Genomic DNA, 27,913 nt, shown 5'->3' with positions numbered 1-27,913 from the left:
TACTTTTATATATGGAAAGATAGCCATATTTAATTATACTCAAGAAATCTCTGGATGTGACCAACTTGTATAGTGTAACTGTACCTGTGATTGAAATGTTTTGTCTCTAACTGCCATATTTGAATTCTGTTTCACCCATGAGTCTTTTTATGAACAGATAAAACAGTGATATATTTTCACTTCCTGAGATCTAGGTTGGCTTAGGAAACTTGTGATGCATTATACTTGTCAAAGGTCTCTTGATTATCTTGTCAGTAATTTTGCTTGCCATTAGCCTGAAGATTTCAGTCTTGGAACCTCAAGTAGAGAAATTCTTGGTCACCAATTATAGTAAGAAGAGTGAGAGGAAGCAAAAAAGAACTTACTTAGCAAGCCCCCTTTCTTCTCCAGGCTCAGGAGTTGAGGGTGGGGTGGCGTGGTCTGTGACCTCTGTCTTCAATCCTGCAGTCAGGACAGCTGAACGAGTACACGGAGCGGAAGGAGATGTCAGCAGACGTGGTGTGCATGAGTCTGGCCAATGTGCCCCCTGGAGAGCAGCGGTCTCGCTTCCTGGCTGTGGGGCTGGTGGACAACACTGTCAGGATCATCTCCTTGGACCCCTCAGTGAGTGTCACCCTCACCTTCAAGGGTCTTCCAGCTGGGCCGGGCCCTGAATCTATACTTCTGCTTCTGATTATTGTAGCAGCACACCTCAGGAGTCTTCTGCGGTGCTTTAAAATGACTGATCCAAGACTACTAAATGTTTCTTTGGCTTAAGTCCTGATTCCCTTTTTTAGTTTAAACAAATAAAAACAAAATCCAAGACTATGTTTACAGAAAAGAGCCTTAGATGACTTTAAAAAGGTGCCCTGTGCTTATTTTTATCATTATCCACTTCTACAAAAAAGAGAAAGCCCAGTCCTCCCCAGAGCTTGTTTTAAGGTTTAGTTCTCTAGTGACCCCATACCTGTTGAGAACTCATTCTTCAGGTTTTCCATGTCCACAAAAAAGAGCTGTTCTTCACTTTTAAGAATTATATTTTTCTGGGCAGGTTTTTTCCCAAAGTTGGTCACTTGCTATATTTTATTTTCTCTTTCCTCTTTAGGACTGTTTGCAGCCTTTGAGCATGCAGGCTCTCCCGGCCCAGCCTGAGTCCTTATGTATCGTGGAAATGGGTGGGACTGAGAAGCAGGATGAACTGGGGGAGAGAGGTTCTATTGGCTTCTTGTACCTGAATATTGGACTCCAGGTAAGAGATCCAGAAACACACTCCTGGGGTCGGGGCATCTTTTACTTCATGACTGCTTTGTTTAATGCAGGTATTTTCTGTGCCTGTGTTTTAGTTACCCACCTTATGAAAAGTGATCAGTGTTGCTCTCGGTTCCACTTGTTTTCGCTCTAATTTAGAAGAAATCAGGCCTGGAAAAAAGTATTTTATAGAGTCTGATAAAATTGCTTAGCAGTGACTGTTTTGGGTCAGAACTATATCGCCTATGGTTTTCACAGTTTGCAGTTTGTGAGACTATAATCCAGTTGTTCCTCAATGTCCTTGGGGTTGGTTCCAGGATCTCCCTTGGATACCAAAAATCAGAGGATACTTAAGTCCCTTATATAGAATGGCATAATGGTTGTATATTCTCGTAACCTTTAATTAAATCATCTCTAGATTGCTTAATTACCTAATATAAGGTAAATGCTGTATAAATAGTTGCTGTACATTTGCCGCCAATTCAAGTTTATTTTTTGGAATTTTCTGCTTTTTCTTCCCCCTGAAATATTTTTGATGTGTGGTTGGTTGAATTGTGGATTCAGAATCCGTGGTTACAGAGGGCCTCACTGTTCATAATGGGCTCCATGAACATAGCAATAAAGGGCCCCTCCGTGTTCCCTGTTATCAAAGCACCTAGGCTCTTCATGGCATGAAAGGCAGGAACGCAAGAAACAGAGAGTGTCGGGTTTTGACCATATCCTCTTTTTTTTTTTTTGCCTAGCCCAGGGAACTGTTTGCTTTTTAATTTTACTTCCTAATTTAGAAATTCTCAAACGTGCCCAGGAGTTAGACTAATGAAATGAACCTCCATGTACCCATCACCAGTTATCAGCATTTTGCCTCTCTCTTCTCTTCTTTTTTAAGGCAGATCCAATATAGTGTCATCTATAAGAACTTGAGAATGTAGCTGTAACAGAGGAGTGTGTGTGTGTATTTTGAAGCTTTAATATCACACTTAACAGAATTTACGTTCCTTAATAGCTTCTGATACCCCCATGTTCTCATTTTCTCCCTTTTTTTCTGTTCTGAAAAATGTTTTTACTTTTGGTTCTACTCAGAATCTGCATAAAACTGTCCAGTTTTTATCTGCTTAATCCTCTCATATTGTTTTATTATTTATTTGACTGTGTCAGGTCTTGGTTGAAGCATGTGTGGTCTTGCTCCCTCACCGGGACTGAAACCGGGCCCCCTGCATTGGGGGCACCGGATCTCAGCCACTGGGCTACCAGAGAAGTCCTCACGTTTCTTTTAACAACTGTCTCAGCTTGTTAAAAAGAAACCAGCTCATTTTTCTTGGGGAATTTCCTACTTCCCATCCTACGCATGTGCCGGCCTCCCAGAGAATCGCAGTGCGATTCTTCCTCATCCCCAGGGCAGAGCGCGTGTTTCTGATTCTAGGTGGTGCGTCCAGCTGCGCTACCACTGCCATGGGGGCTGCATCACGGCCTTCAGACCCGAGTTCTTGGATAAATACCTCACTTTCCCCCTTTGTTCACTTGTGTTTTAGAGTAAGAGGTTGGTGCCATAGCAATCTCCAGTAAAGACTGATGAAATGTTTTTGTTTTAATTTTAGGTAACATTTGCAGATTTTTAGATTTACATCAGACTATCACAGTCTTTGTTTTAGATACTAAGTTCCCACAATTTAGACAAGTGGGAATTTTCCTTTTGAAGTTGCTTCCTTTGTCCAATTAACAGGTGCCCACTATCTTTGGGGGCTTCCTTCTGGCACAAGGAAGTGCTCCACAGACATCTGGAACATTCTTGCTTCAGACTGGAATGAGCCATTTCTCTCAGGATTCTTATTTTTTTTTAAGGGAAATGGTATTTAGAGACCACAATAGGCATGGGTATATTAAACTGTACATGTATCTTAAAATTGTAAAGGGTTTAACATAAAGGGTAAAAATTTTTAAGGATATACGGTGAAAGGAAACTGCTTTTCACTTAGTAGATGCTCAGTAACTATTTGAGTGAGTGGTTTAGGAAAATGAATGAATGGCTGGCTGATGACTATATATTTAAACCACCTAGTCATTTTCTTCCAACAGAAATAGGGTAGCTAAAGAAGCTTCCATTATGCCTAGGCCTTAAACACCTCTCTCATTTTTATTAGAACGGTGTGTTGCTGAGAACTGTCCTGGACCCTGTCACTGGGGACCTGTCTGACACCCGCACTAGGTACCTGGGGTCCCGTCCTGTGAAACTCTTTCGTGTCCGGATGCAAGGCCAGGAGGCAGTAAGTAATGAAAGGGGCAGTAAGTTTTTGGATGTTAGTGGCATCAACTGAGCCCTGTGGCATAAATCTTGCTGTCATTAATTCACAAGTGTTGTAGTTAGTTAGTTAGTTGGACATTAACTTTATCTTGATTCAGTTCCTTCATGCAGTAAATCTTGAGTCCTTTAATCTAGAGCTTCTTAACTGAGGTTCCATGGCACTGTGCCATGATTAAGTTATAGGTGCGTTAGAATATCGATCCCTTCAGCCCTGAGGCTGAGCAAATGGAGTGAACTGAGAGTTAGCCGGAAACCTCCCATGTAGGATACCACTACCTAGGGGTAAACTGGTATAGGTATTGTGACTTACTGTGCAATGTGAAAGAGGCCAGGAAACATTATTTCTTTGTAGTTAAGAATGTCAGTGTTGCTGAGGGACCTGCCACTTCTTTGCTTGTTACTGCAGTTGACTCCTTGCAGCTCTCTAGCTTTGTGTTGGTATTCTCATTTTACACACATGGAGCCCGGGATCGGAGATTGAGTGATTGCTGGCTAGGAGCCAGCACTTGTAGCAAATGCTGTACTGACCCTTCTGTAGACCTCTCTTTCTTAAGGTAGCCTTTTAGATTTCTAAAATGCCTTGGGGTATTTCACACACTGAAATCTGGGGACAGAGTAATTGGGTTAGTACATCATGTTTGTTTGGGTTTTTCCCAAGCTTATTGGAGATGTTTTTCTTTCCTCAGGTGCTGGCCATGTCAAGCCGCTCATGGTTGAGCTATTCTTACCAGTCTCGTTTCCATCTCACTCCCCTGTCTTATGAGACCCTGGAATTTGCCTCTGGCTTCGCCTCTGAACAGTGCCCTGAGGGCATTGTGGCCATCTCCACCAATACCCTGAGGTGAGAGAGTCCCACGGCTGAAGCCCCATGAGAGGCTGGCACAGAGCCGACTCTGCCCTGGGCCTGGTGTGTTGTAATTGAAACCTTCATTGGCTCAGGATTTCAGTACCTGGTAGCCAAGTTTCGGTGTGTGGGAGTTTTAGCTTCTGTTAAGACTTTGGGACCATGTTTTCATATTTGGCAATGTAGTTCAGTCTCTGAGATGTAGGATTCTTGTTTTCCAGGGCCATGCTGTTGAATTAGTGTTATAGCAGGCATTGTTGGATCACTGATTGTCTTTTCTCACTATGTCTTGCATTTGCAGTGTTATATCTTATTTATTAACCTCAAAATTAATTTAGACCTTTTGCTGGTTGACAGATTATTTATACTGATCACATTGGAGTGAGCACTGTCTGTATTGCAAGATGGAAGATAACCTAGTCAGTTTTGACTTTGTCAAATTTTGGTGGTTGGTTTTGTTTTGTTTTCTTTTTTAACTCTCTAATGTTACCAGTGCCATTCACGTGTTCTAGTTACAACTGTCGCTTGTTTACAGTGGAACTCTGGCCTCTTGGTATATGAATCACTTATTACTTAGTCAAGTGAACTCCCAGATTTGTCTGCAGAAGCTTTCAGGAACTTTATCATCACTGTTCTCTCTGTTTTTAAGCTTCAGCATCTTTGGCTCCAGCAGACTTGTTCTCCCTGCACACCTCCATATGTTCCTTCCTGGTTTGTTACCTCTGCACTTGATCTTGGAATGCTTTTCACACACATCTCTGTCTGTTAAGTCTTAGCCTCATCCATGGGTTCTTTAGTTGTTTTATTGACATGTGCAATTTCCTGGATTCCTATAAATTTTGACAACACCACAGATTTTCAACTTTTTTTTTTTTTTTAAAGCATCAGCATTTTCCTCCCAGAAGAAAATCAGGGAAGACTGCATGGTCATGGTACTTACTGTCAGAACCAGTCATTTCCATTGTTGACTATTATGAATAATGTTGCTGTGAACACTCGTGTACAAGGTTCTATTTGTGTGTATATTTTCTTTTTTCTTGGGTGTATACCTGTAAGAATGGAATTGCTAGTAACTTTAACTTTTTTAGAAATTGCTACACTGCTTTCTCAAGTGGCTACACCATTTTACATTTTCATCAGTGAGGTATATTGAATTATTGTCTTTTTATTATTGAATTATAAGAGTTCTTTTTATATTCTGTATACAATTGTCTTATCAGATAACATGATTTGCAGATATTTTCTCTTTTTTTTCCTTAGAGAACGACAGTCTTTACTGTTTAGCAGTTGATTTTTTTTTTTTTTTAAACTCACATGTTGGTAAGTTCAGTTCAGTCGCTCAGTCGTGTCCGACTCGTGGTGACCCCATGAACCACAGCATGCCAGGCCTCCCTGTCCATCACCAGCTCCTGGAGTTTACCCAAACTCATGTCCATTGAGTCTCTGATACCATTCAACCATCTCATCCTCTGTTGTCCCCTTCTCTTCCTGCCTTCAATATTTCCCAACATCAGGATCTTTTCAAATGAGTCAACTCTTTGCATCACGTGGCCAAAGTATTGGAGTTTCAGCTTCAACATCAGTCCTCCCAATGAACACCCAGGACTGATCTCCTTTAGCATGGACTGGTTGGATCTCCAACACCACAGTTCAAAAGCATCAATTCTTCGGCGCTCACTTTCTTTATAGTCCAACTCTCACATCCATATATGACTACTGTAAAAACCATAGCCTTGACTAGATGGACCTTTGTTGACAAAGTAATGTCTCTGCTTTTTAATATGCTGTCTAGACTAGTGATAACTTTGCTTCCAAGGAGTAAGCGTCTTTTAATTTCATGGCTGCAGTCACCATCTGCAGTGATTTTGGAGCCCCCCAAAATAAAGTCAGGCACTGTTTCCACTATTTCTCCATCTATTTACCATGAAGTGATGGGACCGGATGCCATGATCTTAGTTTTCTGAATGTTAAGCTTTAAGCCAACTTTTTCGCTGTCCTCTTTCACTTTCATCAAGAGGCTCTTTAGTTCTTTACAGTGGTGTCATCTGCATATCTGAGGTTATTGCTATTTCTCCCAGCAATCTTGATTCCAGCTTATGCTTCCTCCAGCCCAGCGTTTCTCATGATGTACTCTGCATATAAGGTAAATAAGCAGGGTGACAATATACAGCCTTGACGTACTCCTTTTCCTATTTGGAACCAGTCTGTTGTTCCACATCTAGTTCTAACTGTTGCTTCTTGACCTGCATACAGGTTTCTCAAGAGGCAGGTCAGGTGGTCTGGTATTCCCATCTCCTTCAGAATTTTCCACAGTTTATTGTGATCCACACAGTCAAAGGCTTTGGCATAGTCAATAAAGCAGAAATAGATGTTTTTCTGGAACTCTCTTGTTTTTTCGATGATCCAGCAAATGTTGGCAATTTGATCTCTGGCTCCTCTGCCTTTTCTAAAACTAGCTTGAACATCTGGAAGTTCATGGTTCACGTATTGCTGAAGCCTGGCTTGGAGACTTTTGAGCATTACTTTACTAGCGTGTGAGATGAGTGCAATTGTGCAGTAGTTTGAGCATTCCTTGGCATTGCCTTTCTTAGGGATTGGGATGAAAACTGACCTTTTCCAGTCCTGTGGCCACTTTTGAGTTTTCCAAATTTGCTGACCTATTGAGTGCAGCACTTTCACAGCATCATCTTTTAGGATTTGAAATAGCTCAACTGGAATTCCATCACCTCCACTAGCTTTGTTCGTAGTGATGCTTTCTAGGCCCACTTGACTTCGCATTCCAGGATGTCTGCCTCTAGGTGAGTGATCACACCATTGTGATTATCTGGGTCGTAAAGATCTTTTTTATATAGTTCTTCTGTGTATTCTTGCCATCTCTTCTTAATATCTTCTGCTTCTGTTAGGTCCATACCATTTCTGTCCTTTATCGAGCCCATCTTTGCATGAAATGTTCCCTTAGTATCTCTAATTTTCTTGAAGAGATCTCTAGTCTTTCCTATTGTATTGTTTTCCTCTATTTCTTTGCACTGATCACTGAGGAAGGCTTTCTTATCTCCTGGCTATTCTTTGGAACTCTGCATTCAAATGGATATATCTTTCCCTTTCTCCTTTGCTTTTCGCTTCTCCTTTTCACAGCTATTTGTAAGGCCTCCTCAGTTAGCCATTTTGCTTTTTGCATTTCTTTTTCTTGGGGATGGTCTTGATCCCTGTCTCCTGTACAGTGTCACTGACCTCTGTCCATAGTTCATCAGGCACTCTGTCTGTCAGATCTAGTCCCTTAAGTCTGTTTCTCACTTTCCCTGTATAATCATAAGGGATTTGATTTAGGTCATAGCTGAATGGTCTAGTGGTTTTCCCCACTTTCTTCAATTTAAGTCTGAATTTGGTGAAGTATTTGATTTATGTCTTCAAAGAAATGAACCTTGCTCATTACCCCCTCATAGTATTTTGGATATTTATGGGAGCAGAGTGTTGTTGAGTTGCTAAGTCGTGTCCAACTCTTTTGTGACCCCATGGACTATAGCCTGCCAGACTCCTCTGTCCATGGGATTTCCCAGGCAAGAATATTAGAGTGGATTGTCATTTCCTTCTCCAGGGAATCTTCCTGACCACAGGGTTCAAACCCATGTCTCTTGCATTGGTAGGTGGGTTCTTTACCACTGACCCACCAGGTAAGTCCTGGAATGTTGCCAATCATAGTCTTGTAGAAAATGTTCTGGTTTTTGTAATGTACTCTTTTTAAATGATTCTTAATTAGCTGTTTTTTTTCTTTCAGCACTTTGAAGTGTCTATATTTTTAAGAGCATCTGAGTTCTGTTTATTTTGCACATAATTTGACTTATAAACATTTCTTTCTGCTTGACAGAGGTTGTAGATCTCATACTTGCCATCTCTTTCTGCATTGTGTGGGTTTCCTAAAGCCTAGGTGATTTTCGTTCAGGATGGCATTCACTTTATTTTATGAAACACTGTCACACAAGTAATCACATATATTCGGGTAATTGCAGTGCAAGAAGAGATTTTAACTTTTCACTATCACGTTATCATTGGAGGGATAAAACAGATCTTTGAGGGTTCTAATGTAAATTTTACTGGGGGAAACGAATCACTGTGAACAGTGATGGGCTGTTGCTGAAGTAAAAGGCCCTTCCCAGATCTCCTATCTCTTGTGCATAGTCTTCTAGATGAGAAGCGTATTGTTTCATGTTCCCCAATGCTGATATTAGAGCTGTGACTGCTTACTGACCCTTTCAACACCAGTTTCTTGGTCCTGAGTGGGTGACCTATTAACTCCTTGCCTTTTGCCATAGGATTTTGGCGTTGGAGAAGCTGGGTGCTGTCTTCAATCAAGTAGCCTTTCCACTGCAGTACACACCCAGGAAATTTGTTATCCACCCTGAAAGTAACAACCTTATCATCATTGAGACTGACCACAATGCCTACACTGAGGCCACTAAAGCTCAGAGGAAGCAGCAGATGGCAGAGGTAATGCAGGGTTCAATAAAAAGGCAGTCTTGTGAAACCATGTTTAAACCTCTGTAATTGATGTCTAATGCCTTTGTTATATTTAAAGATCCAGAGTCTTTTCAGGTCCTTCAAACAGAGTCCTTTGCCACAGTCCTTTGTTTTTCAGGGGCTTTCTTGTGACTTAGGACTGAAATGTTGACCTGGATTTATTCAGTATTGAGCTGGATAAATACTGGAACAGTTCTTCTCTCCTGGAACTTCCAAAATAGCCTGTGTTATATCTTTCCTGGATTTGGGCCCAAAGAAGACAGCTTTTGTATTCTTCACAACACCATCTCCTTCCAGAAATTATTTCTCAGCAAAAAATAGTCCCCACTATGTAAAACTGTATCTGGCCCAGAAGAGAGGAAGCAGTCAGTCTTCATCTTCACGTTTCTCAAGTGTTCACCACGGCTGATGATTTTAGTTTCCCCTTAGTTATCTTTTCCTCTTCCCCTTATTTGTACGCCTCTCCCTTTGATCTTCATTTTGGGGAATAATGATTTTGGTGGACAGACTTTGCTGCTTTGTGTATTGCGAACACCCCCTGGAGGTGTTCTTGTTTATCCACTTCTCACCCAGCACCCACCTCTGAACGCACCAACTCTTCTTGCTTCTTTGGATTTAGGAAATGGTAGAAGCAGCAGGGGAGGATGAGCGAGAGCTGGCCGCAGAGATGGCAGCAGCGTTCCTCAATGAAAACCTCCCCGAGTCCATTTTTGGGGCTCCTAAGGCTGGCAATGGGCAGTGGGCCTCTGTGATCCGAGTGATGAATCCTATCCAGGGGAACACATTGGACCTTGTCCAGCTGGAACAGAATGAAGCCGCTTTTAGGTAAGGGGCCCTGACCATGCAGGGTTTTGAAGAGTGGAATGGGAATTCCCTGGGCTGTGCCTAATGCCTGACTCCTGATTCTTTCTTTGAAAATGCAGCGTGGCTGTGTGCAGGTTCTCCAACACTGGTGATGACTGGTATGTGCTGGTGGGCGTGGCCAAAGACCTGATACTGAACCCCCGATCTGTCGCTGGGGGCTTTGTCTATACCTACAAGCTCGTGAACAATGGGGAAAAGCTGGAGTTTTTGCACAAGGTAGGAACCAGACAGTGGCTTTCCTGGATCTTAAGTCCTACTTGTTGTTTAGTCTCTAAGTTGTGTCCAAGTCTTGCGACCCCACGGACTGCAGCCCACCAGGCTCCTCTATCCATGGGTTTTTCCAGGCAAGAATACTGGAGTAGGTAGTCATTTCCTTTTCCAGGGGATCTTTCCGACCAAAAGATTGAACCTGCGTTTCCACATTGGCAGGCAGACTCTTTACCACTGAGCCACCTGGGAAGCCCCTAAGTCCTTTAGACTTAACCAGTTTTGTATCAGTCGTGGATCAGGTCTTTCTGACCCATCTCTTAGCGGCACGTGAAAAATGCTCCAGTGACATGCCACTGCCTGCTGGTCCCCCTGGAGGCCTGTATGCTAACCACCCTCTAAGGGGAATAGATGCATAATGAATGAGCCCCGTATTTTCTTGGCTTACTAAGTAGGCAGCCATTTGTGACCAGAATTCAGCAGTCCTACAGAATTAAGGTCATGTTATATATATATATATACATATATATATATATATATTTTAAAGAATTCTTCATCTCTCTTCTACAGTGACAGCACATGAATGTGATTTCTCTTGGCCTTCCACAAGGGGCATGTTACTATAGGAAATAACTATTTCACAGAACCTTCTTTGTGCTAAAGTCACTGCGTCTCCTTTACTTGTCTCTAGCACTCTTTTCCTCTCCCTCCACATGCCCCAGTCACTTCTCTGATACTGAGGCTTCAAGGTAGGAAGTTAATGGTGCCACTTCAATTAGCATCGGCTTTGGGGCAGTGTTCATCAGGTACCAGGACTTCTTTTCACCTGTGGCATTCATTGATCCACTTGCCAAAAGGGAGTGTTTCTGATCTGTTTACCCAAACACCTGGTTTTATAGGGACTGTTTGTTATATGTGTGGGTTTATTTTCTCTGATGAGCCAAAGAAGGTCTCTCATTGTCTGTCTTCCTGACAGATGCCTGTAAAGTCGTTTGGGGTTGAGGGCGTGTAGCTGTATGTGTTGAAAACAGCCGCATCACCTGTTTTTCCTCTCACAGACTCCAGTGGAAGAGGTCCCTGCTGCTATTGCCCCATTCCAAGGGAGAGTGTTGATTGGTGTGGGAAAACTTCTGCGAGTCTATGACCTCGGAAAGAAGAAGTTACTCCGCAAGTGTGAGAACAAGGTAAATATGCTGGTGGAGGGTCCAGATCTAGCTTGTGAGGAAGGAGACCCAAGCAGGGTGATGGACAGCAGCTATTAGAATCGTGTCTTTATCCGGACTGTCTTTGTCTTCCTGGGCTAACAGTTAGGCTCTTGAGAAGGGAAAGAGTAGGTAGGTTTCTTGACTTCTTTACTTCAAGAGCCAGATTTCTATCCTGCTTGTGTCTGTAAGGAGTTAAACTGACAATTAAGCATATTTTCCCACCACGTTAAAACCAGTCAGCTCTTTTTCCCACCTTCTAGGAAGTTCTTGCTGACTGCTCTTCTTTGGTGTGTGCCATTCTTTAGACCCTATCTATGTTGCAGTCAGGGTAACCTGGAATTTTCCTGTTGATTCTGCACCCCAGGGTTATACCTTGCTGTCCTTGTTTTTCCCAGCATATCGCCAACTACATCTCTGGGATCCAGACAATTGGACACAGGGTAATTGTATCTGATGTCCAAGAAAGTTTCATCTGGGTTCGCTACAAGCGTAATGAGAACCAGCTCATCATCTTTGCTGATGATACCTACCCCCGATGGGTGACCACAGCTAGTCTCCTTGACTATGATACTGTGGCTGGGGCAGACAAGTTTGGCAACATTTGTGTGGTAAGTTGATTTTTACTTGGGTTATAGTGCTGTATGAAAAAAGTGGCCCAATTTGTGGAAATACTGTAATCTCTAATTTGGAAAGTAAAAATGGGTGTAACATGCTTTTAGCTTCCTCTGCCCCCATCCTGCTGTTCACTGCCTTCTTCCCCATGCCAAGTGACTTAATAATGATAGATTGAGTTTGAGCTCAGGACTAAGACTCTCACTCTTTGCCAGAATTTGGGGCTCTCTTTGTATTTTATTTTTCAGTTGGAAGAAGATTGCTTTACAGTGTTGTGTTGGTTTCTGCCGCACCAGCGAATCGCCGTAATTAAACATGTTGTCTCCTCCCTCTCAAGCCTCTCTCCTCACCCTTGGCTTGTCTTTTAAAGCCCAGTCTGGATTTTCTTGAATAGCTCTTGAGTTTCTCACTCACTGGACACCCGAACAGGTGCTGGCTCAGGTCTGCCAAATGCAGTGCCCCCAGGTTTGCTTGCAGGGACCTGGGGCAGACGTGCTGCTTGGTGACCAAGGTCAATGAGTGAGAACCCAGCTCTCTGATTTGCGTCTCTCCATTTTAGGTGCGGCTCCCACCCAACACCAATGATGAAGTGGACGAGGATCCCACTGGAAACAAAGCCCTGTGGGACCGGGGCTTGCTCAACGGGGCCTCTCAGAAGGTAGGCTTGCGGAAGCGGCCCCAAGGAGGGGCATCAGGACCTTCACCAAGGAAGCATTTCTTTAGTGTTTCATCCACAGTGCACATGACTGTGTGCATGGTGGCTTTGACACAAGATAACCAAGCGACTACCGTGTTCTCATGATAGATTCTTCTGAGACATTTTAGCATTATGAATCTCTTCCGCACATAGTGGGCTCCTTGGAAACTGTGGTTGCACAGGCTCACTCAGGACACTAACCAGCTCTTTCTTCAGTGTGTCCTGGGCTTTCTACTTCTGTAGGTGTCTTCTTTTGTAGCTCTGAACTTTAAAAATAGATCCATTTTACTTTAGAAGACAAGCCTATAGATTGCAGTTTTTTAAACTTTCCTTGTTTCTTCCTTTTTTGCAAACTTGATATTTAACAAAAATGTTTTTCAGTTACAAATCAGAAATTATCTACTTTCAGCATGTTTGTGAAGGTATTAAACTCTATGCTAAGAACATTTCAAAGTATGTTTAAATTTTAATAATTTATAAATTTATCAAGGTGGTGAAATGTGCCCTTTGGAAGTGCAGTTTGCTCTTGGGAATCTGGAACAGTCTTCTGAGGGCACACATAGTGACTAGTCTGGTTTTGACTTGCAGGCAGAAGTGATAATGAACTATCATGTGGGCGAAACAGTACTTTCCTTACAGAAGACCACGCTGATCCCTGGAGGCTCAGAATCACTTGTCTACACCACTTTGTCAGGAGGCATTGGCATCCTTGTCCCATTCACATCCCATGAGGTAACATCTTCCACACTCCTCTGGCTTTTCATTCCTCGAGTTGTTCCTTAGTGTTAAATCGGCCTAAGAGGGCAGTCCAGTTTGTGTCATATGCAACTGGGAGTGTTGTGGAATTTTTGTAAGGTGACAGGAGTATCTAGGAGAAAGGAATCTTGACTTTTTCCCTTGGGGAAAGCCATTGATGTTTATATTAAGCCAGGGTTTGCTTCAGTTTTCTGATGTGACTATAGGATAGTCAGGGGTGGAAGCCCCAGAGCCACACCAGATGGGGTGGTGTGGACTGGGTACTTAATGCTCCCTAGGGTCAAGTCTGGGATTGGCTAAATTTGGTTTATGTAGTTGTAGCCAAGGAAGATGGGATTAGGAATCTGACTTCACAAACCACTCTTTGCATATGGTGTTTTCTCTCATATTCTGCAAATACAAAGGGGTTTTCATTTAGGTTTTAGCTATCTTGGTGTAGTAGGAAACCTGAGGAACAGTTATTTCACATCTGCCTGGGTGGTAAAAATCAATGGCCTATCTGTTCACTGTGCCTTTGGAAAAACCATAGACTAGTAGTTGAAATCTTTTTTCTTTAGTGATTGATTCTTTTTTTTTTTCCACCAGGACCATGACTTCTTCCAGCATGTGGAAATGCACCTCCGGTCCGAGCACCCCCCTCTCTGTGGGCGAGACCACCTCAGCTTTCGTTCCTACTATTTCCCTGTTAAGGTAGGTCTTTCTTGGAAACTCGGGTTGGAAAGGGGGATTCTCAGCCCATTTAACTAGTCTTATCTTTGGGCCTCCCACCCTTAAAAATCAGCAGAGTCTTGAATGAAGGAGCATTGGGGGGATGGATTTATGGAGGCAGTAATGGGGGAGGGATAGTTAGTGATATTCAGAGACCTCTTCCCTCAGGACAGACCATAGCCAGAGAAAAGCTTTCACCCAGTTTTCCTCAGGCAATTTTGAATAGTGTTCCTGGCACTATAACTGGAGTTCAGATATCTGAGGGAGAAAAAAACCTTTCCTGGCAGTTGCTGCTTTAGCATGTGCCATTTTCTTTGGGCATCTCACCTTTTTCTTTCTTTCCCGTCTTTCCATGTTTTAGAATGTGATTGATGGAGATCTCTGTGAACAGTTCAACTCCATGGAGCCCAACAAACAAAAGAATGTCTCTGAAGAACTGGACCGAACCCCACCTGAGGTGTCCAAGAAGCTTGAGGACATCCGGACTCGCTATGCCTTCTGAGCTCTTCCTTTTCTTGTGGGGCTTATCAGAGACTTTATTTCCCTCACCATGGGGCTGTGAATCTCTGTGACAGAAGAAGGGTGGTGATAATTAAGACTTTGTAATGTTAAAGCTAGTAGCTCTTCCCCATCCACTCTTTTCCGGGAGCGACAGGTTTCCCCTAACATTGGCACTGAGATTTGTACCCTTCTCGTTGCCTGGTACATAATCCATTGCCCCCAGGTTCTGGTGTGGAATACAGTGTCCCTTTTCCCAAAGCTTTCTTGCATTGATATTTTTGGCTATCCTGCCTACTTTTGTACACACCTTTAATTTTTAACTGGTTTACCTGTAAATACAGTTTTGTATGATGTTGTCTTTGTGGGGCCTAGCTGACGTGGGGCCCAGGTTGGTTATAGTACAGCTCCGGAGTTCTACCACTTTGGAACCTAACCAGGAATACAAACCTAGCTTTTGAGGTGGCTGGCGTCCGTGTGTCTTTTCTGGGGGTGAGAATTTAGGTGGAAGATTGAGCCTGAGTTGGAAAATCGTATCCTGCTTCCAACCAACTTGGACTTCTGCCACCCTGTGGCCTCGCACTCCCAGCTCTGTGCCGGCGTTTGGACTTTCTCTAGTCTTTGCTGTGATGCAGATGAAGTGTGGACTCTAATGATATGTTGTCGTCCATACCTCTTCCCATTGGATTAGTGAGGAAGGGTGGCTGATGTCTTCTTCCCTGTTTTGCCTCCCTTCTTTGAAGTTGTAGAGTGAAGGATTTGGTCTGAATTCCAGCTGCCTCATCTCTTAGTAGATGCTCCTTTTACTTCCACAGTTCTTGAAATAATCATTTGCCATCTGTCTACTGGGAAGGATCAGTAAGTACAGAAGAACCTGCCCTTGGGAATAATCAGTACATGTGGTCACTTTTAAAAGAAAGGCACATGGGTAATGGGCTGGAGAGGGGCTGTCTTCAGCATAGCTCCGGAAGGCCCTCAGAGTATGCGGAGTTGTGACTGGAAGTGACCCAGACTCAAATGTTCCAGCTCACACTTAAGAATTCCGCTGTCAAGCCTTCCCCTGTCGAGCTGTGTGGGAAGCCTTAATATTCTGGGCAGTCCCTTAACTTCACTGAGGCCCAAGTCAGATTCTTTCCGAGTGCTTCATAGAGTAACACGCTTCTCTGTGTATGTGCTCAGTACTTCGATTGGACAGATCTTCGGGCAGGCACGGGTTAGAGTCAGGAGTGAACATGGTTCGGTAGAATCTTTGACCTCCAACAGCTGACATTCCACAATTCAGTGTCCCTGATGCCATCCCTGGAACGGTATCTCTTCAGTCATAGCTTGATACGAGGTTGGTCAGTAGAGACCTCATTTTGCCAGGCAGTGAATCCCTAGCGGACACTTTTCTTTCTCACTTAGCTCATGGGTATGCTTAGGAGACCATACTCTGGAATTACATTTGTATAGCCTGATTCTAGGGCTCATTTTCCCCGTGGCCCCCACCCATTCCATGTCATCTATCAGACTATGGCATTGATGTGCCGTAGTATGGGAGACGGCATAGATGTTTGAGCAGTAGCTCCTTGTTCCCAGCCTCTCTCCTCTTCGTACAATAGTAGGCAGTTATGTAAGAAAGGAAATGTTCTTTTTCCCCAAACTTTAAACTCCTTATTTTGTATTGGTATAGCCAGTTAACAATGATAGTTTCAGGTGAATAGCAAAGGGACTTAACCATACATACTCATGTATCCATTCTCCGCCACACTCCCCTCCCATCCAGGCTGGCACATAACACTGAGCAGCGTTCCAAGGAAAGGAAAACTTGATCTCTGTAGAATCAGGAATTAACCACCCTTTTGTTGTTGTTGTTCTGACCAGGTAGACATCGGTTTATTGGTCCAGCCCAGGGGAGGGGAGAAACCACATATCACTCAGGGACACTGCAGGCTATGCAAGACAATAGGGGGATTGCACTCAGGAACCCAGTAAACAACTGGGGGCTTTGGGAGGCTTTGGAATATCAGCACAGGGGAGTTCCTAATTCCTTTGGGAAGGTGTGATTGGCTTGTTGAAATAAACCCACAGACTGCTCCCCAGAGGTGGGCATGAAAACTGGGGAGGGACACTCGGGATTCGGCCATTTGAAGCCCTTCTGATTTTGTAGCATATGATAACTGAACCTTAATTTTAGATCTTATACAACAACTGGGAATGTATATGGTCATGTGATTACTGCCCCACCTGAGAGCTACCCGTAGGTCAGGCAAGGGTGAATTTCACACTGGATCATCCTGTGCTTCCAGTGTTCTCCAAGGTTCTCTTTTGTTCCCAGGGAAGATGGTACATGCTCAGTGGAATTGTCAGAGAAATATGGGTGTGTATTGGAAACTGTTATATGATAGATGACAGCAGATTATGAGCTAATATTCTGAGCATTGTGCTAAGCACGTGAGAAATTCTCAGGGCTTGCTCAGCTGAACTTAACATTCTAGTAGGGGAGAAGAAGCCTACACATGTGAAGTAAGCAGGCAACGTGTTTGATCTGGTCAGGCCAAATAACTGCCGAGTGAGCTTGGGCAAGCCATTTGACAGTTCGGAGGCTTGGCTCCCCCGCCATAGAAAGAAAGGAGAGAGGCAGTATGTGCTGCTCGGAAGTCCCGAAGAACGTAGTCCAGCATCTTAGTTCCTCTGAATTACAGCACTGGCAACACGTTGGTGACTGTCTCTTGGGAGTACAAACTATGTTTATTTTCTTCCCCAAGTTTCCTAATCATGAAAATCATCCCTTAGGCCACTCACAGGCCTGAGTTCCATCAAGTCTCTACCTCTGATTAGATCCATGATTTTGGTCAGGCCATTGACTTCTCATGCATAACGTGGAGATAAACAGTTTGATGTCAGTAAAATGCGGGCATATGCCTCAAAACACCCAGCAGTCCACCCAGCACATTATAGGTTCTTCCTGATCCACATGTGAGCTCTTACTATGTGGGCCTAGATCAGCATGGTTAAGTCCTCCATTTTCCTTTAGGAGCTAACGAGGGTGTGGATCCCCTGACACATCACAGTGCTGTTCTCTTCCCCTCACACTGCCTCACGCTCGCTGTGTCTGTTGCCTTTGTCAGTTGGGTGCTGAAGGAGAGCAAGAGCTTTGGAGGATGTGCAGAGAGCATTTCAGCGCCATAATTGAGGGACCTTCTCTGGACTTGATTCTTCATGAAATCTCACAGCTGGAAAGATTTTCTTTTCTCCAGTTTTGATCTAATTCACATACATCATTGTGTTTGTTTAAGGTGTACATCATAATGGTTTGATATATATATGTAGCCTTAATTCATCATCTCTTGAAAAGGCAAAATGAGAAACTTTTTTTCTGAAGAGAATTCTTAGGATCTATTGTTGCCAACTTTGATACATATCACAGAGCAGTGTTTAGTCATCATGTTGTACATTATATTCCTAGGACTTGTTTCTCTCTTAACTGGAAGTTCTGTCTTTTGACCTCTTTGTCTTAGTGTCCTGTCCCCCCATTCTCCCCTCCACTCCTTCCCTCACAAGTCTGACCTTTTTCTATAAGTTTTGTTATTTGTTTTTTTTAAGATTCTGTATATAAGTGAACTTACAGGGTAATTTGTCGTCTTGTGTCTGGCTTATTTCACTTGAGCATAATGCCCTCAAGATTTATCCAGTCCTGCAAATGGCAGGATTTCCTTCTTTATGACTGAGTAATATTTTACTATACATCCACACACACCACATTTTCACGTTTTTGAGAGTTCTCTGTACTGTACCAGTGGCTGTACCACTGTATGATAGTGGCTATACTGGTTTACAGTCCCACCAACAGTGCACGATTCCCCCTTTCCTCACATCCTCAGCACCATTTATCGCTTATTCATGCCGGTTCTAACAGGCGAGAACTGATTTAGCATATTGTGGTTTGATTTGCATTGAGCATCTTTCCACGTACTTGTTGGCCATTCATGTATCTTATAAAGAAAAAAGCCTGTTCAGGTCCTTTGCCCATTTTTTAGTTGGATTTTTTGTGTTTTTGCTGTTGAGTTCTATGAGTTCTTTATGTTTTTGGATGTTAACCCTTTATTAGATACCTGGCTTGCAAATAATTTCCCAATTCCATAGGATGTCTTTTACTATGATTTTTTTTGCTGTATGATAGTCTAATGGAGTCCCACTTGCTCATCTTTTTGTTTTGCTGCTTGAGTTTTTAGGTTTTGTACCCAGGAATTGTCACCATTGCGCTTCCTCTGCATGTCCATGAGTTTGCTCGTTCTCTGCAAAACAGGACTGTGACAAATGGAATTTTAGGATCACAGACACAAGGAATTAGGCTTGAATATGTTGAGATCAGTCTTGTCTAGTTCAGAGTTTCTGCTGTAGGACCTACAGAAAGTTTTTAGTAAGATTTAGTGATTGGATTGCAATCACTACAATTGCAAACTCCATCTGTGTTAAGGGGACCACATCAACTCCTTTGCTTTAGTTGTGTAACCCGGTAAATGGAGAACTCTGCTGTTTTGCAGAACACACATTAGAGACTGCCACGGAACAGAAGGAATGTCACCTCATCAAAGCATTTGCCCTTGGTTATTAGGACTGCTCTTATTCTGCTGCCTTTAAGTCTCTGCAACTTGGGTCTGAAAAAAGGACTCAAAAATTTTTAAGTGCCTCAGCGTTTCCCTGACCTCAAGAGTAGAGGTTCCACAGATGTTGTTTCATTTGGAAGATCTTTTGCTAGGAATAGCATTCCTTGGGGGGAGGGGGTTCAAGTTGGACTGTGGGTGGAATGTCAGCTTTTATCTATTTTTTTTTTAAATGTATTGCTAGCAAGACAGCTGCTGGGACTGGAAAAGGCTCTTGAGGTTCACTTACTTAAAGGGAGAGCTCTCATCTCCAGAACCCATGCTGCTCTCACGACTGCAGCCTCTCTTGAGGTTGGTGGGAAGCCAGAAATGTTTGGAGAATTCTGCAGATGAATCAACCTGGCTTTCAGCTTTTTTTTTTTCTTTTTAATTCCTAAATTCTGTTTCTATTCAAAATAGAAATGGCATGTGTTTGCATGAATCATCCACTTGCTCATTTGCATATGTAATACTTTATGTGAATATTTTAAGTTTATTGTACCCTTAAAATATGTTTAACGGCCATATTCAGAGCTCTGGTGCTGAAGTGAAATGTTCAAAAAAAGAATGTAGGGATACAGATGACTGGTATATGTAGGTAGGACTCAACACCTCTGTTGTCAGTGGCTGATTTATATTTGGGTATCTGATAACCCACTGTGTGGACCTTGTATGAAGTCTGAACTGAAGTCAGTGGATGTGGACTCCATAGCACTCAGGAAAATCCCCTTCACCACTCTGCATCAACATAACCAAAAGCTGTTTCTACAGAGGCTTTGGAAGTCAACATCAAGAGACATGCCTAATCCACTAGAAGATGGGGCTACATTCATTTATTCCACCAGTGTTGCCTGAGCACCTACTGTGTACCACCTCCTTGAATGTCTACTGCACCCAGGAGTCCTTATAACAAAGTAGTTTCTGTCCCTCTGAGTCTGGTGGTGAGGTGACTCTGCCGGCAAGCCTAAGGCCCATGTCTCTATCCCTTCAGATAAAACAGGCACAGCCTTGGGACTTCTGGGGGAAATCAGAGACAGCGAAAGATTTTAGCTCAGGCAACCTGTTGCAGTGGCGATATCTGTTTTGCCCCAAATTAGTCTGCTAGGGATGACTGGGCATCCGTCTATTTCACAGTCTGGTAGTAATCAGACCTGGAAATCACTAGGTGGCTTCCAGGTGACTGAGGGAACATTACTTCTTGTTAAAAAATGAAGCAAAGGAAATCAGAACACCAAGTTTGCCCGAGAGGACAAAGCTAAAGAGTCAGCACCACCTCACCCTCTAAATCCAGCAGTTCAGTCAGTACCCAGTCAGGTTTGGCTGTGATCCCTGAGTCAAAGTCACCTCAGTTCCCCACCTCTGTCTTTTAGAGTCTGGTCCTCAAAATTTTATCCCACAGGCCCACCCAGCAGAATTTACCCTTTTGTGTAAAGCAAAATCTCGGAATGAGACCTGCTTTTGATTAGGTCATTTCAAGAGACTTTCAAAGTTAATAATTTGGGGTCATGAGTAAAATGTGTGTGAGCTAGTGTGACGGGATGGTGAAGAGAAATGTCAGCATTCACTGTGAGTCCCTGGGGGTGGGTGCATGTAGTGCTGCAAACAAGGGCCACTGAGGAGTCTCTTGCCTTTAAGGAGTTGATGTTGCAGTTGGAGAGAGGGACTTCACACAAGTCAGTCTGAAACCAGATCCCATCTGCCATGTGTAAAGTGGGAGTGAAGTCCATAGCAGAACACTGGATGCAGAGTCACATGACCTGGGTTCACCAGTCTCTAAGCTGGGCCTCAGCTTCCTTTCTGTAAAATAAGACCAACCTCTAGGGGTTATCATAGTAACAGTAAAGTACTTTCCACTGAGTTTCTGGGGATCTGAGGAGGTTTGGCCACTGAACTTGGGTCCAAAATCCTTGGGAGACCTGGAGCCACCCCTATCTTGAACTGTATGTGATGCCTTGAAAGAAAGGTTTATTCCTCTAAGCCACAAGGTCCCAGAGAGGGCACAGTGGAGTTTTGTTCAGTCTTCTGCAGGGCCCCAGCCTGTGGCTGTACCCCTGTCACTTCCACCCCATCTGTCCTCCCATGGGCTGCTCGACTGCTTGACTCAGCTGGGCAGAAATTCAGCAAGACCTTGCTGAGGGTGTGGCCACTGTTGTCGCTGTCTTGCAGATGGGAGTAGGGAGTTAGCCGTAGTATTGGGTTGGCAAAAAAGTTGGTTCTGGTTTTTCTGTAACATGGAAAAATCCTAACGAGCTTCTTGGGCAACCCAGTACATTCCAAATGTAGGCATTATTGTCTTACTGGAAGTCCAGGGCCAAACCAGGAATCCGGTTTTGTCAGTCCAATTGAGAAACCATTTCTTGAGAAATTTCTTGTGCCAAGCACTAACATCCAGAATAAGACACGCTAATATCTAGGCCAGCATTTCCCAAACCAGGTGCTGTGGAACCCTAAATGTTAAATAAGGGACCTCTTAGTGAAGGATCCTGTGCTTGTATCAGGGAAACCTGAAAACTATCTTGGACAGTTTAATGCTTTGGACACAGCCCTTCCCCAATCCCTTGAGGACAATCTCTACTTGTCCACTGGTAGAGAAGCTGAAGGATTCCTTGAAGGAAATTCCGGGTAGTTCAGTGGTTAGGACTTGGCGCTTTCCCTGCCGTGGCCTGGGTTCAATCCTGGCCAGGGAACTAAGACCCTGTAAGGCTCCCTTGGGGAACTGGCCCACCCCGAAGCACTCCAAATATGGTCTGAGTACATCAGGGACCTTGCTCTGAAAACTAGGTAGAGATGGAGCTCACCCTTCAGTGGCCACAGAACTGCAGGCAGAACCGTTCTCGGCTCTCATTCCGACCCAGGCAAAGTGAGCGTGCTCCTTGTCCTTGGAGATAGGCTTGAGCATCTGCTGTGTGACCAGGAACTCCCACAGATATATGTGCCACACCACGCATTACCCCAGGACAGGCCCGGAGTCATGGACAGAAGGAAGCCCTCTGGCTGTGTGATCTTGACTTAAGATACTTCCTCTCTCTGGGCTCAGGTCTCCATCTGTAGGCTGGGTATTGATTGGTCCTCAACACTGGTGATATTTATCAAAGGCCTTTTCTTCCTCTGAAGTTCGTCCCCCTGTGTACATGTGCAGTCCGGACAGGACTACGTCACTACAGTTTTGTTGAGTTTTGTGGAAGGGTTCTTGTCGGAATAAATGTGCTATGGAGAGGAGTTGGCGTGGCCCCCTAAAACAGCCCATCCTGCCTGGGAGCCAAGACTTGGTCTGGGGCCTTCCACCGTTACTTGCCTGGCGCACTCGGTCAGAAGAGTTCCTGGCTGATCCTCTGGGCTTGTGGCCCCCTCCTACTCCACTCTCCAAGGCAGGCTGGGGCCACGTGGCCCTGCCCCGCCCTTGCTGGCTCCAGTTTCTGAATCAGTTGCAGTGGCCTGCTTTCCCCGCCCTTCCCATCAGTCGGGAAGCCTGGACTGTGGGCTGGGGGAAGCCACAGCCTTTCCCACCTGGCACCCATTGCCCCCTGCCCTTGGTACCTGTTCCAAGCCCTGGAGCCCCTTAAAGCTGCCAGCGAAGCCCTAGAAGACTGTATCTTGGTACTTGAACAGGTAAGAAAGTGGTTGATTTTCTCTCACGTGGTTTTCTTTGCCTGACTTGTCCAAAACTCAACTTAGCTGCTTCCTTCACAGATCACAGCAAGAGGGATTTGAGCTAGACTTGAAAAACAGTCCCAGCAAGAAGCTCTGAATTACGTCTTAGAAAAATGGTGTGAATTCTCTGCTCTGTGTTTCTTTTTTAAACCTTTGCTTTCATCAGCTTTGCAGGAAAAAAGCAGATCCAAATAGCTATAAAGCAAGTCACTTCTCTCTGCATTCCCTTCTGAGTTTTGTAAATCAACAAACCCACATTCTTAAATGGTTGTCATGGGTTACTGAGGGCTCTTCCACCGGATATTGCTTTGGTTTTTAGACCTTAATGTATTACTGTGTGCCTGAATTATGTACTTGAGTTACCTTATCAGAAATTGACTTAAAATTCTCTAAAGGAAAGGAAAAAAATAAAATGGCATAAGTTAGCCTTCTTCTTTCAGATGGTTTTGTTGCAACAGTATTCTGAAATTAAAATGGAATGTTCTGCTTTTGCACTTTGCATTGAAACCAACTAACTGATTTTTAAGTCCGTGTGGTATCCGCCAGGATAAGCATCCTTTGTCCCTTAGTTGTGAAGTTTAGATTGCTTCCAGGTGTTTCGTGATTAATAATTCAACTTTTATGGACAACTCTGTGGAAATAATTTCTTTTAGATTTTTTTTTCTTTTAATCTCTCCTTGGATTTTATTCTCCATCCAGAATAAATACTTGGGATAAAGGGCAAGAACATTTTTGTAGCTCAGATCATGTTACACATGAAGTCTGCTCATTCATAAGATTTTCAGGACTGTGAGGCATGAGGGAGTGGGTGGGGAACTTGTTTTCTCTAAATTTTTCAGGAAGTGGGCTGGAGGCAGTTTAGTACAGTGGTTAAGACTTGGCCTGTGAAGGCAGGAGAGCCTGGGCTTATATGCATAGCTGCCTGACCTTGAACCCTCACCTAATAAATTCAATTAGTTCACATGTAAAATACAGACTTTAAAACTCCTTAGCGGTATAGGAAAGGCAGAAATAGTATTTGTAAAACAACGTCGGTGTGTAATAAGCACCCTGGAAGGCTCTTTCAAACCCGGGGCTTTCTCTGGGCCGCTTAGAAGCTGCGCAGAGCTGAGACAGTCATCGCAAGGGCACCTTTTTGGCCTCTTCCCCCCCTTCTAATTCAGCCTCCTATTAGAGATGTTTTTTGTTTAACTTTGCCCCAATCCAGCTAAGGCTGGTGAACTGGGCACTGGTCACCCAGACTCTCGGCCACCAGCCATCAGCTCTGACGCCACCAGTCCCATCTCTTAGCCACCTTCCTCAAAGGGCAGGTTTCAGGGATCACTGGACAGGATGGAGGGTTCCCCCACGGCCTGTGGACCCACCTGTTGTCCTCCATGCCGGTAGGCCACTGGGAGGCCACATCGAGGCACAGAGAAATGCTCCCAGGCTGGGTTCTAATCCTAGCCGTACCAATTCCCAGTCAATGGACTCCTCTGAGTGTCAGTTTCCTCATCTGTAAAATGGGAATATTAATACCTGCGCTATAGAATTACATGAAATTATAGAGCTCAAGCGGCTGGCACTTAGGGGCCCATTACCGTGGAAGGTCAAGACTATGTTCCAGAGCCCTTGGGAAAGTACCAGAATTAGCCATAAAAGGCAGAAGACTCACGTTCATCGTCAGTCAACAAACACTCCTCATTCATGGTGCTGGATGCTCTGGAGAGGTGTATAACACAGGCTCCCTGCTCTTGGCACAGTGTACAGCCCATCCCAGGGGACAGAGGAGACAGCGGCTGCCTTGGCACTCCCAGATACCACGCTTGAAAGGGAAGAATAATCTGTGAGGCAAAGATGGGGAGGAAGGACAAGATAAGCTGGCGTGGGGGAGGCTGGATTGCAAGTCGGGGCCCAGGGCTCTGGGGCTCTGGTCCAGCTCTGCCATCCTCAGAGCCAGGGTCTTTTCTCCAGCTCCTGGTGAGAGTTAAGGGCACTCAGGTTTCTTCCAGCTCCTTCCTTCTGGGGGTCTGCAAAGTGTCTCTGGAGGCCACATCTCCCCATCCCCCACCCCTGCAACCCTGTCTGTTCGTGGTAGCTGTCCAGGACCCAGCCTTGGTCTTGGGAGGAAGAGGCATCCTGTCTGAAGTGGACAGTCTGACCCCGTGACCCAGAGAGGGTGCACGGCAGTCTGAGGACAGCGGCCTCTAAGTCTGTGAGAATCCCGGAGCTTCTGGGCTCTGACTGCCCTGCACACTTCTGTCTGACAGCCCTGTCCCACACTGGGGGCGGCGTGCCCCGGGACAGGGTTGCGGTCATCCTGGGAATGTACTCCTGAGCTTCCCGCAGCGCCAAGAGAGTTCTGTCTGTGCATCTCAGCCAGGAAAGCTCAATAGCCACGCCTGGAGAACCAGGCCAGGACTTCCCATTTGGGGCCTTCTTAAGTGGGTGAAGAGGAGGATGAGTGGGGATGTAGCTACAGTGAGCAAGGTTGAGGTCAGGGCAATGAATCTAAAAGGCCAAAGAGATGTGGACTTGCTAATGTGGACAGCTGTTCAGAAAGGTCAAGCCCTGCTGGTCAAGCTTGCCTCTTGTCTCTCATAGCATGAGAATGCCCACGTCCTGGCTCAGGACTCTCTCGCCACATCCAAGCTTTATCACCCACAGACTTCCTCAATCTTCCCTTCAAGGAAGGGAATTTGGAGCATGCTATGACATGGATGAACCTTGAGGATATTAAGCAAAATAAGCTAGACAAAGAGAGACAGATTTTGTATGATTGCACTTACGGGAGGTAACTGTTGCTGCAGCTGCCGAGTCACTTCAGTCGTGTCCGACTCAGCAACCCCGTGGACTGCAGCCTACCAGGCTCCTCCATTCATGGGATTTTCCAGGCAAGAGTACTGGAGCGGGGTGCCATTGCCTTCTCCGACAGGAGGTAACTAAGAGGAGTCAAATGTGTAGAAGCAGTGAGTAGAAAAGTGGTTGCCAGGAGCCAGGGAGAGGAGGGAATGGGGAAGTTATCGTTCAGTGGGTTTAGAGTTTCAGTTTGGGAAGATGAAAAACTTCTAGAGACAGATGGTGGTGATGGTTGCACAACAAAGTAAATGTGCTTAATACCACTGACACAGACAGTTAGAAATGGTTGAGATTTGTTGTCTGTGTATATCACTACCATTTAAAACTTGGTGTGGGGGGATGAGTAGTATATGCCTCATAGGGATTAAGAATTGAATGAGGCAAGTGAACTGAATTATTATTAATGTCAGGTTCTGGACACATCAAGACTTTTTGCCTCACAGACTCAGCACTGGAGAAGATTCGTGTGTCCCTGTGGGGAGCAGCTGTGCTGTTCTGCATGAGATGTTCAGGATGAGGCTCAGGGGAGACTTCCTGAAGGAATGACTGAGGCCCTGCCCAGAGGGCTCCTAGCATTTGTGGGATGAGTAGGTTCGAGACATTGGAAAGTCCCCGGCAAAAAAAAAAAAAAAAAAAATACTCCCACTAAAGGGCAGTTTGAATGGGAGATTTTAGATCCACCTGGAGAACTTGTGGTCAGAGCTGTTTGAGTGTGGAATGGGCTGTCTTATGGAGTACTGAGCTCCCCATTAGTAGAGGCATGTAAGGAGAGTTTGGGCAAGTTGCAGATGAGACTCTTGCATGAGGCAAGGGTAGGGCCAGAGGGTTTCCTAGGCTCTGTGCCTCTGTGATGTGATCCAGTCCAGGCCTGTGTAAAGATGGGACCCAAGTCAGAGGGAGGGGGCAGGCAGTGGGGGAGGCATGCTGCCAGCCTCCCCCTAAATAACAGTAACGGTAGCTGCTGCCATTCTGGGTACAGACTGTGTTAAATGCTGAACCGGCTTGACCTGAGATCCTCACCACAACCCCAGATGGTGGGTGCTACTATCGACTCCATTTTACAGCTGGGAACTGAGGCCCCGTTCCCGGTTCCCAGGCTTAAGTCTCCAGCCCAAGGTCAGCCAGCAGGCCACGGAGCTGGAGTTAGAACCCAAGCAGCCTGGCGCCAGCCCTCTGCCTCTGCAAGCTGGCTGCTCCCTGCTCCCCTGCACCACGGCAGTCCCTGGGAGCTGACACTCTCACAAGGCAGGGATTTAGCAGCTGCCCCGCTCCCTCCATCTGGTTTCTCTGCGGAGCCAGGCCCCACCTGCTTGGCTCCAGGGTTCAAGGTTAACCCTTGGCAGACAACCCTGGCCTGGATTGAGAGCCAGGCTCCTGGTCACTCAACATCCCCCTTCGCCTTCTGGTAAACAGGACCCTGCTTGACAGCTCTCTTCAAGGTTCCAAGTCTTTCCCATAGCTGTTGAGTGAGTTCATTCTGTCTTTTTTTTGCAACTGTGTTTTTTCCAATGCAGCTCTTTGGGTGCCAAGACATTGTCTGCATGATTCAATCTGTCCAAGTTCCCAGGCTCAGCACCCACAAGTCAATAGATGCCACCCCTAACAGTGGCAGTCCAACGGCCTCCTGCGTCCTCAGAGTTATAGAGGAAGCCCTGCCGGGGCGGCGGCCTTACAGAATGACTCAGTTCGTGGGGCTGGCCTTGACACCTTATGGAGGTGCAGGCAGCTACCATGTAAAGACATCTCGACTTCCCTGGGGCCCAGTGGTTAAGTCTCCGCGCTCCTGCTGCAGACTGCAGTCTTCAATCCCTGGTTGGGGAACTAAGATTTTACACGTGGCCAAATTTTTTTTTTAAAATAAAGATAAAGGCATCTCCATTGCCAGATGGGCACTATCTCACCCAATCCATACAGAGCCCAGGATTCTCCCATATTACAGATGAGGTGACTGAGGCTTAGAGAGGTGAATTCACCTGTGTGGAAGTCAGGAGTCTTTCCCCCCTTGGGTGCCTTGGAGGCTTTACACTGGTAGCTGATCTGACAGCAGTAGGAATAGTGCCACTTGCTATTTGGCTGCTTTAACGTACCCTTAAGATTTCTCCCCCACTGCCTCCTGGCACCCTCACTGCCGCCCTGGGAGCGGGCCTGGGAAGTGCTGTTTCATGGATGAAGAAGGTGATCTGGGGCTTCCAGGGCCTCACAGAGGAGAGGGCACACCAGAGCAGGGAGGGTGGTGATCCTTCTGGCCCTCCTTGCTCTGCAGGCCCCTTCCCCGCCCTGCACTGGTGTCAGGCTGTGTAGCCCTCCTGCTGGCCTCCTTGGAGGCTCTGTCCCGGGCCCCAGTGAGGCGGGTTAGGCACAGAGGCC

General features: G+C 45.1%; 2 protein-coding genes across 2 annotated transcripts in view; both read left to right on the top strand.

The window, feature by feature from the left end:
- Positions 1–14,897, top strand: part of SF3B3 (splicing factor 3b subunit 3) — a 38,670-nt gene extending 23,773 nt beyond the window's left edge. The window contains exons 14-26 of the mRNA XM_043898008.1: positions 448–603; positions 1,085–1,228; positions 3,366–3,488; positions 4,213–4,367; positions 8,681–8,855; positions 9,505–9,710; positions 9,809–9,965; positions 11,015–11,140; positions 11,557–11,769; positions 12,333–12,431; positions 13,059–13,202; positions 13,812–13,916; positions 14,296–14,897. Coding sequence (XP_043753943.1) covers positions 448–603; positions 1,085–1,228; positions 3,366–3,488; positions 4,213–4,367; positions 8,681–8,855; positions 9,505–9,710; positions 9,809–9,965; positions 11,015–11,140; positions 11,557–11,769; positions 12,333–12,431; positions 13,059–13,202; positions 13,812–13,916; positions 14,296–14,436 — 1,944 coding nt within the window. The 3' untranslated portion in view covers positions 14,437–14,897. The remainder of the gene's footprint in view (positions 1–447; positions 604–1,084; positions 1,229–3,365; positions 3,489–4,212; positions 4,368–8,680; positions 8,856–9,504; positions 9,711–9,808; positions 9,966–11,014; positions 11,141–11,556; positions 11,770–12,332; positions 12,432–13,058; positions 13,203–13,811; positions 13,917–14,295) is intronic.
- A 6,374-nt stretch (positions 14,898–21,271) lies between these two features.
- Positions 21,272–27,913, top strand: part of IL34 (interleukin 34) — a 71,144-nt gene continuing 64,502 nt past the window's right edge. Inside the window, exon 1 of the mRNA XM_043898024.1 lies at positions 21,272–22,666. The gene's annotated coding sequence lies outside the window, so the exon portion shown is untranslated. The remainder of the gene's footprint in view (positions 22,667–27,913) is intronic.

Source organism: Cervus elaphus, chromosome 4, assembly GCF_910594005.1.
Source record: "Cervus elaphus chromosome 4, mCerEla1.1, whole genome shotgun sequence".
Taxonomy (NCBI): Eukaryota; Metazoa; Chordata; class Mammalia; order Artiodactyla; family Cervidae; genus Cervus; species Cervus elaphus.
This window is presented reverse-complemented; position numbering and strand designations above follow the sequence as displayed.